Source organism: Sphaeramia orbicularis, chromosome 18 (genome assembly GCF_902148855.1).
Source record: "Sphaeramia orbicularis chromosome 18, fSphaOr1.1, whole genome shotgun sequence".
Lineage (NCBI taxonomy): Eukaryota > Metazoa > Chordata > Actinopteri > Kurtiformes > Apogonidae > Sphaeramia > Sphaeramia orbicularis.
Window position 1 is genome coordinate 44,255,348 of NC_043974.1, and position 21,664 is coordinate 44,277,011.

Below are 21,664 nucleotides of genomic sequence, written 5' to 3' on the forward strand. Positions count from 1 at the left end.
ACTCCAGAATGCGACTGTAACGTTTATTTATGACCGAGCGAAGTTCACATTTTAACTCTGGGGTAAAAATGCGCCTGGTGATGCTTCGACCGACGTGCGTTGGTGGTTGTTTGAGCGTCATAAAGTGTGTGTTACTGTCAGGCTGAAATGTGAACAGGTGAAACTCTTAGCGCTCATGTGTTTGCTGACTCGCTCTGCTTCCTCATTACCGTATCCTGGTTGGCGAGGCCTCGACCGCCGCCGCCTCCGCCGCCCACGGTCACATGAGAGCGTCTGAGTGTTGTGTGTTTTGTCTTCGGTGTCTGATGTGTATGAACTGCAGACAATGTTTGTGTGAGAGCAGGAAATAGCTGAGGACACCAAGAAATCATGAGTAGGTTGCGTGTAAGAAGAGTCCAATCAACCCCCACACCCCCCATCCGACCCCCCCACCCCCACCCCACCCCCGTCCCAACCTCAACGGGGTCGCATGTCAAACCCGTCATATCCTACCGTCTCCATTCCACACCCATCGGCTCACGGATACTCTTACACTGAATGTGGCTCTTCATCCAAGATTAGGCTTGAAATAAGAGGGAGGGGGGACGGGGGGGGGGGGGGGGGGGCTGTTCTGCCTCACTTTAAGGCCTACAAGACCAGACAACATGAGGCAATGGAGGGAAAAAGGCTGTTAATACGTCTATGTTCAACCAAACACGGCTTCATGCATTAACCTTCAGGTATCAGAGTGAGCGTATTATGCACACTTTACACTTCATGTCATAAAAGGTCATTATTTTTCACAATGTGTTTTAGTGTTTTAGGTCAGAATTCCAAAATTCTTCATTTTTGCATGATTTTTTAAATGCTGACCCATCCACTAAAATCAGCACATTGATTAAAAAAAAAAAAAAAAAAGTTAAATTACTACACTGACACCCTTCTAAAAAGTGAGTACAAAATGCACATTGGAACATTTGACCCAGCATGAAAAATGATAATGCATATTTCAATAATCAACTAGTCAGATAATGAACTGAAACAAACAAACAAACAAACAATGGGTCCGTTGGTGCTGGTCCTGGTTCATCGTGGTCTCGGTATCAGAACACCTCGACGATGGTGATGAAGCTCATATCGATTTAATCTGACCTGAAACCATACGTTGTTGAGATCACCACCAGTAACTGGACTTCCTTTTACAGGAAATGAGTTGAATGATGCAGGTATTTGAGTGGATGATGTCATGTGTGTCCACATCAGGACGTCCTTCAGAGACAGTTTTATCTGCATCAGGAAACTCTGACCTCAACACTTAAACAGCGTTCCCATCTAGACTGTGGGTTTTTTACAGTTACATTTGATGTTTGTGTAAGAAAAGAGAAAGATGCAGAAATAGAAAATCTGCTTTTACAGTCACTCAGGTCAGTACATCGACCACATTATGTATAAAAAACAGCAGAAAGAAGAAGAAGAATCTTATATTTTCTGCCTCTTTAACAGAATTGTAAGCTCAACCTCTTAATTCAGTATCAGCCATCACTTACTGCTGCAATTCATCATTTGCAAAAAAATTTAAAAAAATCAAGCAATTTATTCTTTAATTTCAAATTTTCTTTAACCTAAGACCCAAGCTCTTTAGCAAGAAAAAAAAAGAAACAAAAAAGCTTAAAATAAGCTGCTTATTTTAAGCTTTTTTTTGTTCAGGTTTCTGCTTAAAGCAGAAAATGTGCAAATATTAAACAAAAATAACATTTCGCTCCATCATGTCAGTGATGCCAAGTCAGAAATGCCCATTTCTTCTAAACTGCCCCTCTTCAGATCCATTTATTGTATTGAATTTCTCTGCAGAATGTCTTTAGTTCTGCTCCATAAATGTCGTTACCTGTTCTGTATCCAATGGTTCATTAAATCAGTTATTAAGGAAGATGACATGCTTTTTTCATGAAGTATATAAACGATATTTAGCTTTTATTCTTATTAACTCTATTGAAAGAGAAATTCAGGTTCTCAGGAAAATCACCGCTTATCAACTAATCATTAACTAATCGATAAGGTCAACCAACTAATGATTCATGAATTAATGGGTAGTTTACATCCCTAGTCCCCCAGTAGTGTCCATGTGTAAACCCCCTGTGTGTCTGTAGCTCTGCCCTTTGGAATACTGTCTCATCCTCTGTATTTGTACATTTATTTACTAATATTTCTTATTATTTATATCATCCATGTTTATTAAGTTGTACTTATTTTGATATTGAATTTTATTATTTCTTCTATTATTAAGTGTTGGTTTTGTTGTCTGTCCCGCACTGTTTTCATTTCTCTACAGATTTTTTATTTCTTTATTTAATTTGTTTAAGATCCTTTTTTGTCAGTATATAGTACAGTTTTTTTTACCACATACTGAAATTCCACCTCTGCTTTTAACCCGTCTCTAGAACACACAGATACACAACACACGCTGTAAACTAGGAGCAGCGGGTTTGCCATCGCAGGCGCCCGGGGAGCAAATGGGCGGTTAAGTGCCTTGCTCAAGGGCACATCAGCCAACAATCTATCAACCCTCCAGCCCTCTGGGCCACAGCTGCCCCCCATAAATCTGGTTACAGGGCACAGATTAGCATCCGTGCTAACTGTTTTAGATCCTGTTATCCAGGTGAAATAAATGCAGACTGCCTCCACATGAACCACAGTGTACTGGGTTCATGCACCACCAACCACAAAACACTAACCAGAGGGAATAAACCAGTCACACCAGCGTTACTCTGTAGTCCGCCGTTGTTGTGAAGTGGCATCTGGCTTCTGGGGTGAAAGGTTGGGGGGGGGGGGGGGCGGCTATGACATCATCGTTTTAGAAAAGTTACGGTTTGGTTTGTACAGACGAAAACGCGAAACTGCTGTTTTCAAATGTATCCGCTCTGGACCCGGTTTCAGAAAGCTGCGGTTTCAGTGACTGAAAATGGTGGTTCGTACAGACAAAAGACCTGTTCGGTACAAAACTTTAACGGATACGACCGAAACCGTCTTCGTATGAACAGGGTCTTAGTCAGGAACATGCAGTCAGCTTTTGTTGCTTATTTCATTTCATTCATTCATTCATTTTTTTTGAGCAGAAGAAAAATTTTAACATTTTTATGTGTACAAGGCAAGGTTCTAATAGTTTAGGATTTTTCATTCTAGGTTAGTTTTACTTAGTTTTGACTTTTTTTTTCTCTTATTCAGTTCATTTTAATTAATTTTTAGAGCAGGTTTGCTAGTTTTTATTAGTTTTAGTTTTTTTTCTAAATGCTTAGTTTTAGTTTAGTTTTAGTTTTTTTTAATATCTTTTCTCTTTTTCACCATTGTATTCACATAAATCCCAGATAGGACTCTGCTGCTTTCTATCAACTTTAGTCTCCATGTTTCCAGGTAGAGTGGGGACCAGAAGACGACTGGAAACCACAAGTGACAGACCGTCATTTTTATCTGTTTTAGTTAGTTTTATAAGCACACAATACAGTTTCAGTTAGCTATCGTTTTTTCTTTTAATTATAGTTTTTATTTATTTCAGTTAACGAAGATGTTTTCAATTCTAGTTTTTATCATTTCGTTAGTTACCGTTAACGATAATAACCTTGGTACAAGGAACTAATATCTGAGCAAATACATTTATAAAGAAAGGTGATCAAGACAAAATAACAATTGCCATGTACACTAGTAATAAAATAAATTCAATATGTACTGCTCAAAAAGGAGTGGGAAGAAGAAAACTTATTACATCCCACCTCCATCTGACATTTATACAACAGAACACATGACTTTTGCTTATTTACATGTGCAATAAGACACCCCAGTAGGTTCAGTAGAAAAGCAGCAGTGTGTGTGTGTGGGGGGGATGGAGATGAGACAAAGAGGCATAAATTCCATCACACATCTTAACTCTGTGTCTCAGGGAACAAGGAAACATGTCCTTGAATATGTTTCAGATGGAGTAGTTTTACTTTACAGCTTCTGAGAAGTCAAACCGAAAACTTCCGTCTCCTTTAGTTCCTCTTTATTTATTTCACACATTAACGAACGTCTCTTCAAACATCAGCCTCCTGACATTCAAACGGTCTCGTTGTCCAGGTGATTGTGTTGTTCCACCACTCTGAACCTGTGCACGTGTTCCACAAAAGGCTCAGTAGTGGCATTGAACTGCTGATTAGTGTGGTTTTCAGCAGGTTAGGGTAGTTTGTAAAGGAGTTCAATACTTTAAGAGTCAGATGGACATATGTCTGGTTGTGTACGTGAACATAAATTTAGAGGAAGTGTCGATGAAAATAGAACTGTACTGATCCCATGGGGAGAGCCCTCAGAAAAAAGTAATTATACATATGTAAAATATATTTAATAAATATATATATGTGTCTATCTATCTATCTGTCTGTCTGTCTGTCTGTCTGTCTGTCTGTCTGTATCTCATATGCACCAGACAATACATTATCAATATAATAATTAAAAGAAATACACATAAATAAGTGTGCAAATTAAATATACACACACACATAAATAGGGGAAACTAAAATAAATTGATTTGTGTATTGAATTTCTTGCACACAAATAATTTATTGTTTTCCATCTTGCACTGAAAAATTAAAAAGTGACAAATAAAACCACTTTTCAGACTCAAAATCAGAAATCGAATGCGGCTCATTTACAATCAGACAAAACAATGTTTGAGTTATGAATAAAATATGCATGAAATCTACATTATTATTATTATTCTAAACTAAATGGAGAAATCCCAGGTGTAAAAGCAGTTGTTTCTCTGAGGTGTGACTATATATAGACACCTGTTTTAGTGTCAGAGTCAGTTTTGTCAGGTTTGCTCTTAAAATAATCCCAGGAACTAAACACCAGCAGGACTCCTGTGTCTTGTCGTTGTCGTGGGCGGCGTTGGGCGTCTGTTTGGATTGGTCAGTCGGCCTGTTGCCGCTGAAGGTCAGGGTCGCCGTAAACACATCCGACTCTTCTTCTTCTCCCGTCACCTACTTAACAGTGTTCAGTAACACTCCCCACACTGAAGCGTCCTAATCACATGCTTATTTATTTAGTTATTTATTTTGCACATCATAAAAACAGCAAGAGAAAATTAAAAACAACAACATTCAAACAAGTAACATTATTGTGCAGGAGAGGTTAGAAGCCAAAAAAGGCTTTTATGAATACCTCCCCAGAAATGAACAACACACAGAGAAAAAAAGAGAAAATAAATAAATAAATAAAAATACAACTGAATTAACAAACTAAAGTAAAAACAATAAAAATGCAAATCACATCACAAATCATCAAATGAAACGATAATACAGCCTCACATTTTTCATAAATTCCAGTCCTTTTCAGATGCTTTTTAAACAGTGATAAAGAAAATACTGATTGAAGTTCAGGTTGTAGATTATTCCACAGATTTGGTCCACGGTATTTTATATGTCAAACTCATTTCGGTTCAGTTCCACATTCAGCTAAATTTGATCTGCAGTGGGCCGAACCAGTAAAATATCATAATAATATAGAAATAATGTCAACTCCAAACTTTCCTCTATGTTTTAGAGTGAAAAAAGTAACATCACAGTCTGAAAATGTTTACATCTACAAACTATCCTTTCAAACATTGTGAATAACATGAACCAACTGAAAAAATAAGTGTAATTTTAACCATATCATGTTTCAGTTTATCATTTACACATGTACATTATATATAACTTACAGATCACAGTAGGTCTACAAATACACAAAACATTTATTAATAGGTGGAATATTGTTAAAATTGCTCTTCACTTAAGACATTTCAGGTTGTTCACATTTTTATGTGAAATTATACTTTGTTTTAGTGTAAATACATGAAAATATTTACATTTACAAAGACAAAAATCTGGAGTTATGAGAATTTGTAAGTTACTGGGTCGTATTTTACTGATCTGACCCATTTGAGATTGAACTGGTTCGATTGTGGAACCTGAACTAAAATGATTGTTAATATTCATTCATTTTCTGAACCCGCTTTATCCTCACTAGGGTCACGGGGGTCGCTTGGAGCCTATCCCAGCTACATAGGGGCGAAGGCGGGGTACGCCCTGGACAAGTCTCCAGTTCATCTCAGGGCTGAACACATAGAGACAAACAATCACTCACATTCACACCTATGGGCAATTTAGATTAACCAATTAACCTATTTGTGCATGTTTTTGGATGGTGGGAGGAAGCCAGAGAACCCACGCAGACACGGGGAGAACATGCAAACTCCACACAGAAAGGTCCCACCCCCCGTCGACTGGTGTTGGAATCGAACCCAGGACCTTCTTGCTGTGAGGCACGAGTGCTAACCACTGCACCACCGTGTCGCCCCGATTGTTAATATCTTAGTGTAATTTTAGTATTTTATAAATTCATCCCAAGGGCCAGACTGGACCCTTTGGTGGGCCAGATTTGGCCCCTGGGCCGCATGTTTGACACCTGTGTTTTAGAGAATACTGACTGACAGAAGTTCAGCAGTATGGAAGATAAAATTTGCTTGAAAATCGCGTAGGATAATTGTGAATAACAGAGGACAACATAAAGAACTTCTGAAAAACTTTGAGAAGAATATGAGTGAAGTGACCATATTTGGACATGAAGACACAGATCTGGGAAACGTTCACATCAAAAACTGAGAGAAGTTTGAATATCTGAAAAGAGGAGCAGATGAGTGGAGTCTCTTAGAAAAGCTGATCATTCTTAAAAAATGTTTTGAATTAGGACAGGGGTGTCAAACTCATTTTCTTCCGGGGGCCACATTCAGCCCAGTTTAATCTGCAGTGGGCCGGACCAGTAAAAAAATAGCATGATAACCAATAAATAATAACAACTCCAAATTGTTTTAGTGCAAAAAATAACATTCAGTTATGTCAGTATTTACATTCACAAATTATCCAAACAAAAAGGTTGTGAATAACCTGAAAAAAAAATTAAGAAAAATAAGTACAGTTTTATTATCAATATTATGCCTCGAATTATCATTCACACATGTGCATTACAGATCAGATCTACAAAGTTACAAAACATTTAGTAACAGGCAAAAAATAGTTCAAATTGTGCTTAATTTTCTTTAGATAATTCAGGTTATTCACATTTTATTGTTAAAGGATAATTTGTAAATGTAAACATTTTCATGATTTAATGTGTTTTGCACTAAATCAAAGAGAAAAAAACTGGTGTTGTCATTATTTATAGGTTATTATGATATTATTTTTGAGTTTGATGCCCTAACTTGCACTTTGCAAACTCATCCCGTGGGCCGGATTGGAACCTCTGGTGGGCCGGTTTTGGCCCCCGGATGCATGTTTGACACCTGTGAATGAGGAGAACCTTATTGAGATAAGTGGGACAGGTTACCACCCAAACAGTATTACAATAAATAATGTTAGGATAAATTAAGCAATAATGAAAAGTCAAGAAACAGGAATGATTTCTATACGTGTTCAAACTTTTCCGAGCGTCTGCGTCGCCGTTAAAACCGCTCTCTGACAGCTTCAGCGCTTTGCTTTTCAGCTTCTTTTGATCCCAACCTGCCACCCTCGGTGACAGCTTTTCTTAGTCCCAACCCAGTAAATGATCCTAACTCTTCTTCCTGCTTGTGTTTTCCTGCTGCGTTTTGTGTATTTAACATCGCGCTCAGTGAGGGAGACCTCTGCCATTGTCGAGCGCTCACTTCCTGTCAACTCCGGTTAAAAATAACTCAGTGCTTTCCAATTTTGTCATCTTTCGGGACCGCTCTTCTGGGCTGTTTTGCATCGGCGTGCTCCCCCCGGAACGCTCGGGGTCGCTGGCGGCCACTTCCTGTCACATGGCTCATCATCATAACACCAAAACATACTCAAACATGCTAAAAACAAAGCCCATCTGGTGAGGAAACGGTGCTGTCAGATATGAGGGCGGCTCAGCAGGTGGGCCAGCCTAAATACTGTCAGTAAATGACAGCGTTTCATGTATGAGCTTTAGAAGATATGTCACTCGTGCACACGTGGAGAACAGAACTGGGACACTAATATAGAAACCAACAATGACAAAAATAAATGCTTTCATCAGCTCTGACATCCCTGCAAAACAAGAAAACAACTTAAACAGCCACTGGTGGAAAGACGTGCAAGCAGAATATGTAAAATACAAGTGAAGTATTTGAGTTTTGTGCCTGTTTAAATAACTCAACAGTCAAATAGATATGCATGGTATGCAAACAACAGCCTATGTAAACTGCCCTGGTGAGCTAAGCAAATACATTATGTAACCTGCTGTCAAGGATCAGATGGTTTTTGACAGGAAGCTGCAGAGATAATGTCGCCGTGAAAGAGCAGCGTTGTGTGTATTAGTTGTTCCGGCACAGTTTTTATGTAACGGTTCAGTGTTTACACGGTCAGAACACAACACATATGGACACTAATGAGAGTTAAACGGCCTCCACTGTATCTGTTAACACCAAAACAAATGGCCGCCGTGTTATCCAACCTCCTGTAGCTACTGTTTCATGTACATTTTCCGTCCCGCAGAACTCCCACAGTTCATTCGACACGGACGTCCTCCCCAGCGTCCACTCGTCCAAACTTAGCCCGGGCCTCGGTCCAGTCAGATGTCTTCTTCTGCTCCCTCTGCAGAAGCCAAATGGCAAGACTATAACGTGTCAAGTCTTGTTTCAGTAAACGGATCTTACATCAAAAACCGGAGGAAAATGCCACGTTCTCACATGTACAATACTGGCTAATGATTGTCACGGATATGTTTTTTTAATTTTACTGTCAATGCTGTACCAAAATAGTAACAGACTTTCTTGCAAGTGTTTCGGCATTAAGAACAGTGCGTACTACAAAAAGAAACAAAACAAAACATTAACATATTGTTTAATCTACTTTTGTTTTAAAATTAGCTGCAATGCTAGGTTACCAATTAGCATGAAAACAGCAGTGAAACATATAAACAGATGTAGATTTATGAAAAACCACCCACTGTTCTTAATTTACATAAATGAAATAACAAACTTGAAAAAAGACTGAAATATGTAAAAACCAAACAAACCTTGATTGTTTGTGAAAATTTGAATGTATTGATTCCTGATTAGACCTCTGACTTTATCTTATTTATTTTATTTTATTTATTTATTTATTTATTATATATATTGTTCTTTACAAATGCTGTTCAAATACATTTGATTTTGTTGCTCACTCTGAAAAAAAAAAGTCTTTTTCTACGGAATTTATTTGAATGTATAGCCACATTTTGATTAATCGTGAAAAAAAAAAACAAAAAAAAAAAAACTGCCCAATGAAACAGCTTTAGTCAAAGCTGAGAAAGAAAGAAATAAGTATTAGTTTGATTAAAAAAGTGAAATAAGATTAAATTTTTCAATATGTAAACTACGAAGGTGCATACGTGAATACGTTAAGTGTCTTTAACAAAACTAAGATAATGCTAGCTAAATGTAGCATCATACAGTCAGCTCAACACATAAGCATATATATTTTAATATGTCAACTCATGAAACCATCTTTTTTTAACCAAATAAAAAGTCAGTCATTTAATTCACAAAGAAGGTAATAAGCTAGCTCACTAGTTTGCGTAATGATGAAACAAGGGGATCTATATGTTGTTCAGTATTAATAAATGAAATGGGAAAACTGCAGAAAAGTGTGCAAAACATGTCAACAACTGGGATTTTGAGGTACAAGGAGGTAACTTTTATTTATTTTTATTTAACAGAACTGAGTTAGCATTTCATCCTGGTGGCTCATGGCTAAGCTACCAAATGTAGGTAATGTAGTTTAATGTTTATTACACATATTGATAATTAATCAACTTCACATGTAAGAATAGTTATTCTCATTCATGAGCTTATGTTTTCAGAAGAGTTTTGTGTTCAGTGGAATTCACAGTAAGATACAAAAAAAAAAAAAAAAAAAAAAAAGCTGCTAATTAGCATAAACACTAAAATTTAAACAGTTTTAGCTTTGTTTAATGCATAATAATCAAAGTTGAGAAAAGGGCAAAATTACGGTAGAATGATTTCATAACCAGGCTTTGGAGGTGCTTGTGGGTTTCATTTTGTTAATCAGGCTAGACTAGATGTTTTCCACTGTTTCTGATCTAAATGCTAAGCTAACAGGCCGCTAAATTTTAAATGTTTTCATGTATTTCAGTATACCACTGAAAACCAAAACACCAGAACTGCTAGCGTTATTTCACATGGTAGCAAAAACACTCATAATGACACTGATATCCAAAATTGGAAAAGTAAAATGTTTTTAGTTAGTGTATTTTGTGTTTGATATTGAGGTGACTCTTTCCTAGGCTGTCTTGATGCTAAGCTAACGGGATGCTAACTGTAGCTTCATTTGTATCATAGATGGATTTTAGTGAAATTGTAGCATGATAACTTATTATTTTATGCATTCAGTTGCATTATATGCATCATTTTAGTGATATCATAGAAGGTACATGTACAAAATAACCTTGTTCCTTCCAGTAGGCGTTTATCACAAAAACATTTACCTAAAGTATTCAGTGTTATTTTGAAAGATCGTTACTAAACCGGAAGTGACTTTTGTATTTCCGGGTAACGTTTCCGAGTCAAAAATTTATCTAGAAATTCTACGCTTTGGGCCGCACGTTGTTTTTACAGTGAGAAGACGGTCGTGTCCGAAGTTGGACCTTGGTACCGACGACTAAAAACACCGGCGATATCACTCTTTACCCGGCTCCCGTAAGGTTAGCGTGTGGTAAACGGTCAACTCGTATTTCCGGTCCCGCGACTCAATGAACCGGAAACACAATATGATCATTTTTAGCCGCGGAGGTTTAGCCAAAATGACTCCGACGTTGGAGACGGTGTCGGTAGTTTTGGTCACTTTCAGCAAAGAACGGAGCAAACCAAAACACAAACTCTTCAAAATGGCCAAAGCAAGTTAAATGTGGGCATCGTACGTGTTCGTAAGTGACTTTTATTCCGTTAAGTTGCTATTTTATCTGTGTTTCACGTATTGATGCTATGCTAAGCTAACAGGCTGCGAAATGGCGCTTCACATTTATCACAGACATCAGAAAGGATGTTTTCATATTAGTAAAAAGTGTATTTTCTATTTACCGCTGTTAATGCATACATGTGATATTACACTGCTCTACATTTTTTTATTATCTTCCTCGGATCAAATGTGCTTAAATCTTACATTCTTTAATAGGATGAATTGAATTTTGAAATGACAAAAATGACAATACCAAGTTTTTGTTTTTTGCTCATTTGTTAGTTATCTTCCTCATTTTTTCATTATTGTATAGTTTATTTTGTGGATCATTGTATTCACTTTTGTTTGTTTTATTGATCCCCCCCACACACACACACACACAATTCATTTTGATGATTACTCTCCATTTGATTGTAAATTAATTTCATTATTTTCCTTCATTTTTGCTCATTTAAATGATTATTACCTCATTTATAATTATTGTATTCATTATTATATAATTATTCTCTTCATTTTGTTTTGTTTTTGTCATTTATTTACCAACAGAAGTCTATGAAACTATTACAACACTTACAATACACTGATCTATAATAGTTTTCCCACTGAGATTGAGTATGCTAAATCCTGCATACTTTAATAAGACAAACTGAATTCAAATAACCAAAGGGCTACTTATCTGATGTTTTCAATATATATAAGGTGTTATACATATTTATTGGTTTGTGTCCTTTTATACAGTAGATTTCTAAATTTTCTGGAATGTAGAACCTGTAAAATGAATGTATTGTAATATACAGACAGTGTTTTATTCCTTTGGACTCAAACCCATTCAATCATTAATTCCCACTATTTCACATGTAGATTATTAACTTTATCTGTGAAACTACAGATGAGCAGCATTTGGACTGAATGTACATGTTTTAGTGACTCAAACTGCTTTAATTTTGGAGGGTTTTTTCTTTTTTTCTTGTAGACCAGTGGAAACTCTGTTGTGTATGTTCAACATCCAAAAACGTATTTAGCAGAGCTTACAAAGCAAGGACATTTTTGTCAGAATGACGTGTTTTTCTTAGATTTCTGCTGTGTTTTGTGGTGGCCTGTTTTTGTTTGGTTTTTTGGGTGACCTGAGTCTGTTCCGGCTTCTGTGTTTCTTTGTGTTCAGTCTGAAAAACAGAGCTTCATTATTTGTCAGGCCCGGAGTTTACATGACTGACTGGTCAGAAAATCCCAGCTCAAGACCATCATTCTGCTCATTTGTGGACAGAGTTTACACAGTTGTGTACATCTGCGTAAGGATGACATGTACATTCATCAGTTGGATCCTTATAAAGCGTCTCAGAGGCAGTTTGCATTGAATGAGTGTCAGTTCAGGCTCCGTCGAGACCGTCTGGGTCGAGTCCAGCTCCGACCGACTGCTGCCTGGGAGGCTGGAAGTAATGGGCTCATTTCCCCCAGTGGATAAAAACAAGAGGAGCTGAGGGGGTGGGGATGGGGGTGGGGGGTGTCTGGGGACAGCAGAGGAATGACAACAGCACACGACCAAGTCCAGCCGGAGCTGCTTTATGTGTTATGACGACCGCCACTTTAACCAGACTCACAGCCCATAAATCTAACATATAAAGCACCGGGTTTACGTCACATCCCTGAATCACTCCATACTTTACACATTATTACTCTGGTCATCTTTTTTTTTTTTCTTACTTATATCTTTACTAATAAAAGAAAATCTATAACTCTGAATAGCAACAGAACAACTAATACTCACTCTTCAGTTATTTTATTATATTTTCCTTTCGTTAAATGTGTTTCTATCCAGGTTTTGTGCAAAAAATACTGGAAAAAAGCTCAACATGGCAGTTTTTCCATTTCAGGTGTAAGAGTTGAGAAAATGTGAATAAGTGCAACCAAAGCAGATTTCATGTCAAGTGAAGAAGTGAACAATGATATATTGAATAAAGTAAAATAGGTTAGATCTTCATTGTCACCAGTCGCTTTTCCGTTGGACATTTGCGCAAAACTTTACCGATATTTACTAAATGTTGAAAAAACAGAAGTGCATAATGTCAGTTTTTCCATTTAATCACAAATGTGATGATTTGTTACTGCAAGATGACACGAGAAGTCATTCCATAAACATGGTGACGAACGTAAATATTGTGTTGATTTACAGATATATTCATTATTATTATTATATATTACCCCTCCATCCCTTACTAAATAAAAAAATGATCAGGTATCCTGGTGTGTCCACACATACCGCACCATGTCTCTTTTAAAACTCTTCTTCTTTGCTTGTTGTAATGTCTGTCAACATGTGTTTTTTTTTTTTTTTTAAATTCACATGACCTAAGTTGTAGAAAAAGGTCTTTCCATTGCAGTTTTGCCTGATATACTAATTGCGCAACACCTGAAAAACCACCTCTTGCCAGCGCAAAAACTTGTAATTGAAAAACAAGAGTTTTGGCAAAATTGTCGTTTTTCCATTAGGTACATTTTTATGCGCAATTTATATTCATGCAATTTTAGGGTCAGTGGAAAAGCGACTACTGTTATAGAAACAATGGCAATTTGTTTAGCAGCAAAAACAGTTAGTGCAAAAAAATAGGACTATAATTAAAAAAATCACACAAAATATCACAAAAATTACTAAAAAAAATGTAAGCAATGTACAAAAGCTAGGATAAAATATTGAATATACATATGTCATTGCTGATCGTGTATCAGCAATGATGTATATGTATGTTTAATAAAGGCAAAAGTTGTTGGACCTAATCAGGACTTTGTCCCTTGCATAGTCTCTAGGAAATTTGCATTTTCTTTTGCAAATATTGTCCTTTTTTTCCTATTTTTTTGATCTAGTTACATGTCAGGTTTCCATTGTTAAAATACCTTCCCCCACTTCCACTTAATAGCTTTTTTTACTTGATACCAGTAGCATTTTAACCAGATACATACAGTTCTTCATTACATTTTAAAAAGCAACAACGGAAATACAGTACATTGCAGCTCATCTTACATCCTGGTATTCTGTGAAGAAGTTCGTATATCACTTTGCAGACACTGACTTTTCCAACATCATATGAGCTGCACTTTTTCTAACTTTTTTCCAACAAGTTTTCCCAAGAAAATTCCTTCTTCATCCGCAAATTGTTGGATGTTTAATGGACAAGTTACATCTCTTCTTAGTTCTCATTGAAACACTGTTTAATGTTCATTCTGCCACTTGATAAAATGCAGAAATTACTCCCAGTCTCAAAAATGATGTAATAAATCTGCATTTTCTTTTATGAATAACATTTTTTTTTCCTATTTTTGTTCCAGCTATGCATCAGGTTTCCATTGTAAAAAATATCCTCCCCTCCTTTCATTTTTTTTTTTTTTTTTTTTACTTTATTGCCATGTTTTTCCCATAACAGGCATCATTAATGAGAAAAGAAAGAAAAAATACATTAAACACAAGTTTTACTTGGCTCCAGTAGCATTTTATTCTGATAAATGTGGTTTTTCATTACATTTATCAGAGAAACAACAAAGATAGAGTATCATGCAACTCATTTTACATCCTGGTATTTGTTGTATTAGTTCATACAGTAGATCATTTTACAGAACACTTGACTTTTCTGACATGTGATCCACACTTTCATGTGTTTCCCTCAAGTTTCCTCATGTAAATTCCCTCTAAACCCTCAAATTAGTGCATGTTTATGGACATTGTTTGTGTAAAGGTCTCATCCTTAGTCTGGTGCTTGATAAAACGCAGCAATGACTTCCACTCTGTAACAACAACGGCTTATTTCACAACTCCACCTTCACACCGGCGTCATGTGTATTAGAACAAACACCTGGAGGATGGGCGTGGTCCGTCTCCTGAAAGAGGGCAGAGTCACGTTGGTAAATCTACCTGTGAGTTGGGTAAACTCCTCAACTATCGCCACAAAAACAAATGTTATGTAAGGCCGGTAAAGTCATAAAACTTAGTGAAGGACAGTAACGATGCACGTGTGTTGTCATCGGTTTCATTTGTGCGGGTTCCAACACCTGAGCGTGAGACCTTCCTGCCGTCTGTAATTAAACCGGAGTATAGTTGAATACATGCCAGGAGACGTCTTACAACCCGTCCGATCATTTCCCGCTCCAGGCAAAGTGGAATTTCTAGTTGTGTTTGTGCTAAAAAACGAAACAAAAACGTAAGCACAAGCTTTGATACTCAGAAGTCTATGGTCTGTTCTATCTGCATGTTTGATATTTGTCTTATTGAGCTAACGTTTGAATTTTCGTGAACATTTAAAGTGAATCATACATTCAGAATGGTCACCGCTGATGCATTAGGGGTTAAAGGGTTAAGAGAAAGTGAGTTATAAACCCCCTCCCTAAACACAGATGTGGGGACTTGACTCATAAGGCTGGACTTAAGTCACAATTTTAGGACTTGAGATATTCAGGTTCAGGGGTGTCAAATCTGTGGCCCGCCAACAGTCCAATCTGGCCCATGGAATCAATTTGTAGAAGAAGGATCTCAAAATCCTTTTATTTCAGGTTCTACATTCAGACCAATATGATCTAAAGTGGATCAGTACCAGTAAAATAACAACAGAATAACCTAGAAATAATGACAAATTCATACTTTTGTCTTTGTTTTAGTGTAAAACAGTTGAATTGCATGAACATAGTGACATTTACAAACTATCCTTTCACAAAAAAAATGCAAATAATTTGTACGACTTGAAATGTCTGAAGAAAAAGAAGTTTAATTTTACCAATATATTCTACCTGTTATTAAATGTTTTGTGTATTTGTAGATCCATTGTGATCTATAAGTTATAATGTACATGTGTAAATGCTAAAGTGAGAAAGAATATTGTTAAAATTACACTTATTTTTCTTGAGAAATTGCAGTTTTTCATGGTTGTTCACCTTTTTTAAAGGATATTTTATAGATTCTAAAAAGGTTCATAATGTAATTGGACTTTTTTCACTCTAAAACATAGAGAAAAGTTTGTATTTGTCATTATTTTAAAGGTTTTTCTGTTATTATTTAACTGGTCCGGCCCACTTCAGATCATATTGAACTTTATGTGGAACCTGAACTAACACGACTTTGACATCCCTGCAGTCGTCGTCCTGATCACATGACCTGTATCACTAACCTGATGCCGTTTGTTTCCTCGTAGACCCCTGTCTTAATGTGATGCCGCCATGCATGGGCGAGGCCGACCGCTTCAGTCTGGAAGCCCTGCGCCACATCCACAAACAGCTGGACGACGACAACGACGGAGGGATAGAGGTCAACGAGAGCGTGGAGGTGAGCGCTGTCCATGTCAGCCTTTCACAGAGGTGTCAAACATACGGCCTGTGGGCCAAAACTGGCACGCAAAGGGTCCAATCTGGCCCATGGGAGGAAAAATTACACTGAAGATACGAACAATCAAGGGTTTTGAACTTGTTTTAGTTCAGATTCCACGTACAGACCAATGTGATCTGAAGTAAAATAATGGCATAATGACCCATAAATGATGACAGCTACAAATTTTCTTTGTTTTGATGAAAAAAAAACCCCATTAATTATGAAAATATTTACATTTATAAACTATCCTTTCACTATAAAATGTTAGTGACCTGAACAAATATGAAGTAATTTAAATTTCTAAAAAACATTAAGTTCAATTTTAACAATATTCTGCCTGGTACTAAATGTTTTGTGCAACGTTGTGTGCAATGTACATGTAAAAATAAGATAAGTTTAGCATAATGTTGTTAAAATTGCACTTATTTTCCCAAAGAAATTCTTTATTTTTTTCTGGTTATTAACTTTTTTTCTGAAAGCATGGTTTATAAATATCAATATTTGCATAATTGAATCTTTTTATTCCACTAAAACAAACAGAAACATTTGGAGTTGTCATTATTTGTAGGTTATTGTTGCTTTTTGCAGATTCACCCAGTGGGTCCAAACCAGCTCCTGTTGTTTGACACCTTTGTTCTACAGCTTCAGCACGACTAAACTTTTTGACATTTTCACCTCTTTTGATACTTTTTTTGTTTGTTCTCGACGTACAAAGTAAAATGTGTTGAGCTGACGACCCTTTGTGTGTTGATGACATGTTTTATACGTGCAATTCACTGAGTTCTTTCACACTAAACTCAATGGAACTTGATTGTTTTTAACACTAAATTAAATGTACTGTGCCATTAGCCCTGTTCGGATTGGATTAGTTTGACATAGGTACGTGGGGTAAAGTAATAATTGCCCGAGATTTTAGTCCCGTCCAAATGTGCTATGTCAGTAATCATTACCGCACAATGTCAGTAAAGATTATTGCGACTTCTACCTTCTGTAAAAAAGTTGGGGAAGATGACACAAGGTAAATACTAATCCCGTGCGAATAGACCAGTAGTTAATATGTATGTAGATATTCCGTCGTATCCCGTTTACAAGTGGTTTTTCGCGGACTTTCAAGGCAGGGGGCTCTTGAAGAAGCACTTTTCCAGTAGACAGTCGGACAAGTGCGTGGAAAATCTTGTGTACTGTCAGAATTGGCGTACGACAAATGTGATCCAGAAGCAAAAGAAGGTCGAAAGAACTTGTTAGGGGCACGGGACTTCTGGTTGGTTTAGGTAAGCTAAGCAACATAGCAGGGCTTTGTGGCTAGTAAAAAAATGCTAGATGCTTAATCATCTGGTTGATGGACAGTATTAATATTCAAATCATGGAAGCAACGTCACACCCACATGACGACAGGAGGGGATGGTGGTGCGTGAATGGATTGGCCCCTCCCACTTGTGGTAGTTTTACTGATGTTTCTTATCCCGTGCAAACTGGCCATTAATATTACCGACGTCTTGTGGTAAAGTGGCATTAGCCCACGTGCCCATTTAAAGCTAATCCAGTCTGAATAGTGCTTTTGATACTTGAAGAATGACGTGAAATGTGTTGAGTGAATGGTTGTTTGGTGTTGGTGAGGTTCATCATGTAGTTTAATGAGCTTTTTCACTCTAAACTAAAGGGTACCTAACTGTCTTTACACTAAATTAAGGGAGGATTTAATATCTTTACCACAAACTGCATCTTTGGCTAGAAAAATTATTGCCTAAAGTGACATTTTTTGTATAAATACAAACAAGATGAAAACCAAGATTTTTCTGTCATTACGTAATACTTCTAGAGTTTGCTTTTTTGGAAGACACCTGAAAGTGTGATATTTCACCTCTTTGCTCTACTTTCCTTTGTTGATTTGTGGAACGACAACCTCAAATCTACCAACAACAGACTTTAAAATGGCATGTTTTGACAGAGATTTGGTTCGTGTAAGACGCCAGGCCTACTTGGCTCTGTGAGGTCTTTCCTGTTGTGGGGATTTCACTGCCAGAACTCGCTAAACCAGGTCCAAATGTTCCACCAAAACAAGCCTCCCCTTCCCTTCCACCCTCCCTTTGGTTTAAAGAAATACAAAGAACCCCGAGAGTGTTTTCAAACAGGTTCCAGAATGGCCGGTACTTCAGCCAGACCTTTCTCCAGGCCTGGCTCAGCTTTCACTTGGCACAGGTTTAACAAGTTTAGTCATTTTATCATTTCAGTAAACATCCACATTAGCTAAATCAAACAGCGTCTTGTTGCTGCTAGTTCGTAAATGTTGCTGGTGTTGACATAAGAACACTTTCCTTCCTCCTCTTTGAAGGTTATATGTCCACAGCTCCTATAGTCGACTACAACCGACCCCACGCCTAAATGCTAGACTGAGTTTTGAATAATTTGATCATGTTGAGAATATTAAGCGGCAGTCGGCCAAACATGGAGCTAAATATAGAGTTAAGAATACCATGGGTGTAGTTAGTTGTAATTAGCATCCTGGTAAACAGGAACTTTCAGGAGACGCTCCCTAAGGGGTTCCTGAAGGTTACAGTTATAGAAACCGTTAAAGAACATACTGGGAATGTTCTCAAATGGAATATCTGTACAGAACGTCTGAAGAATGTTGAAGTTTTTTTGTGTGTGTGTGTGAAGCCTTTACTAAATAACCTTCAGGAAATATTCACTGAAGGTTTGAAGAGAGTAATGTATCTGTCTTGGCTCCGTTTGACCAATATATCAACACAATTTTTAATATTTAGGGTTTGTACTGGTGCTTGAAATCTTTCAAAATTCTTGAATATTAATGTTGTGTTTTCAAGGTCCGGAAAGTGCTTGAATTTTAGTTTAAGTGCTTGAAAATGCTTGCAATTATAGCCTGAGCTACTTACAGAGAGGTAATACATTTTGAAAAATAAAACTTTGTCAAAACAGAAAATTTCCAGGTGTTCTTAGGTCGACTCCAGGTAAATTTTTATCTTAATCGTTGGCTTGGTGACTGACGAATGCCAAGGGGCTTCCCTTTTTTGGATAAAACTTTGTGTTCTCCTTTAATTTCTAAATTTTTTGCTATTATGAATAGGGCTGGGTAAAAAAAATCGAATTGAATTTTGTGTTAACGAGTAATAGTAGACGAGATCGATTTTTCAGAGCGGGACCGTGAGTTCCTGACCCGGGTACTGCCGAGGCATCCGGCTCCGTCTTGTGGGCTCCTGGGGGAGACCGGGGATCTCAATATCGCTCGCGACGGTTCTGGCACAAGAGGGGTGCAGAGGAAGGGTGGGGAAAACACCTCAGCAGGAGGTCCTCACGGCCTCAAATTAAAACCTGCAGTGCAGAGGAACTGGCCACCTGGACCGTCTGGTCAGTGGAGGCTTTCCGAGGCGGGTCGCAGAAGCCGGTCATTCTAGGAATATTTACTTGGATCCACACTCAGCCATAGTTGATAGTAATCTGCCTTAACGCTAGAAGCACCAGCCATAAAACAGAATAAAGATGACCAAGAAGTCTGTTCTGAGCCACTGTAGAAGCATGATGTGTCTGTCCCATTCATTATTTAGGAGCAGATTCATCTTTTTACTGCAGAAATTTCATGTTCATTTCCTTTCTCTTGGTCAGTATTGATACCAGTATTGATGTGTTACATGTAGGGATGTAACGATATGAAAATTTCATATCACGGTTATTGTGACCAAAATTATCACAGTTATCATCATTATTGCAGTATTTATACTTATACACACACTGAAATAATGTAACCAAGTTGTATTTTGAAAAAAAAAAAAAACACCAAAAAAACCAAATTAAATAATAGGCACAATGTACTTTTTGTTGGCAGAAACATTAAAAAATTAACATGTAAGCATCAAACATACAAATGTGCATTAAAGATGGCACCTTATGGCTATTGTTTGACCATTTTCCATATCGAGTTTGAGTTGTTTTAGTTTGTTTTTCATAGAGAGATAGATAGATGCTGCTTCTCCAGGAAATGTGCCGTACCGTGAGTTTTCAAACTGCAGTAATCAAACACGGTTATGATAATTAGAATTTAAACAGTAATACTAACCGTCGGGAATTTTACTGCGGTTTATCGTTATACCGGTAATCATTACATCCCTAGTTGCATGGCTGTGGTAGTCAAATATTCAGGTTAAAGGCTCAGAATTGTTCTTTGGTATCACTAAACGCATCTGAATCATTCAATACTGAATCAAATCGATGTCAGATCGAATCGTGATCAATCGATTCAGAACCTTATGAGTCAAAATCGAATCGATTAAGGAAATTGGCCATGATACCCTGCCCTAATTATGAAACCAAATTTTAGATGTTTATAGCATAATACAATGTACATCATTGTGATTGAAAAAAAAAAAAAACAATCATCGGTATACGTTTTCCTGTAGATATGTATTTGACCCCAGTGATAAGGTGAAAATGACCCTTGAAAGATATGTGAGTGACTACAGGGACAGGACTGACATCTGAGATGGTCCCGTCCTGCCGTGCCCTGTGTCTCTGTAATCAACGGCCTCTTACGTTCAGTAGCATCCACTCATGACCATGGTCACATTCTGCATGTGTGTGTTGGCGTTGGAGTCATTTTTAACTATCTGAGAAGAGCTGGTGTGAGAACCCGTTTATACCCCGCGACCCTGCGGTGGCGCCTCAGTAAAGAGCTGGACACTGTCGGCTCCGGAGTCGTGTCTAAAGACCCCTGAGATCTGGCCCCCTGCCCATATAAAGGGGATACGAGCCTGTGCCTCTGCACAGACATTTTACCTCCTGGTTTCCACCCGTTGTCTTTAAAAGGCCAACAGCTTGTGTCTGGCTCTCAAGCAGAAAGTTGTTTTTGGCCGACACTCATTATTAAAGATTTCCAAGCTTCCCCAGTGGCAGCGAGAGCAGAGTTTCATAACATGACAGATGCTCCTTTCACTAAATTAGTGACAAGTTGCTTCAAACAGCCTGGACAGGTTGGAATTTTGTGCAATTTGTGTTTTAAGGAATGCGCTAAATATAGGCAGGTACATAGTGGTGCTCTGCAGTATGGTTAGAAAGGTTCAGGACTGTCACTATCAATGTTATTACAATGTCAAATCAGGATTTCTTGCTAGTTTGAAAGCCTAGAACTTGGAAAGTAAAAGTTAAAGAAATAAGAAGGTTATTTTTGGCTGTAAATACTTGGGTTTTCACATGGTTTAGGTGCTGCTTAGGTTTTTGTGAAAGACTTGGCTGCGTGGTTATGGATTCTGAAGGTCCATTCATGGAAAAATGGGAAGTTTTAGACCAGTTTTATGGTATGAGCCCAAAAAGTATCCAAAAATCC

At 37.5% G+C, this 21,664-nt stretch overlaps 1 protein-coding gene across 2 annotated transcripts in view; it reads left to right on the top strand.

The window, feature by feature from the left end:
• Nucleotides 1-21,664, top strand: part of stim2b (stromal interaction molecule 2b) — an 89,480-nt gene that overhangs the window by 25,327 nt on the left and 42,489 nt on the right. For both annotated transcript variants that reach the window (XM_030162948.1, XM_030162947.1), the window contains exon 2: nucleotides 16,157-16,287. In XM_030162948.1, the coding sequence (XP_030018808.1) occupies nucleotides 16,157-16,287 (131 nt within the window). The remainder of the gene's footprint in view (nucleotides 1-16,156; nucleotides 16,288-21,664) is intronic.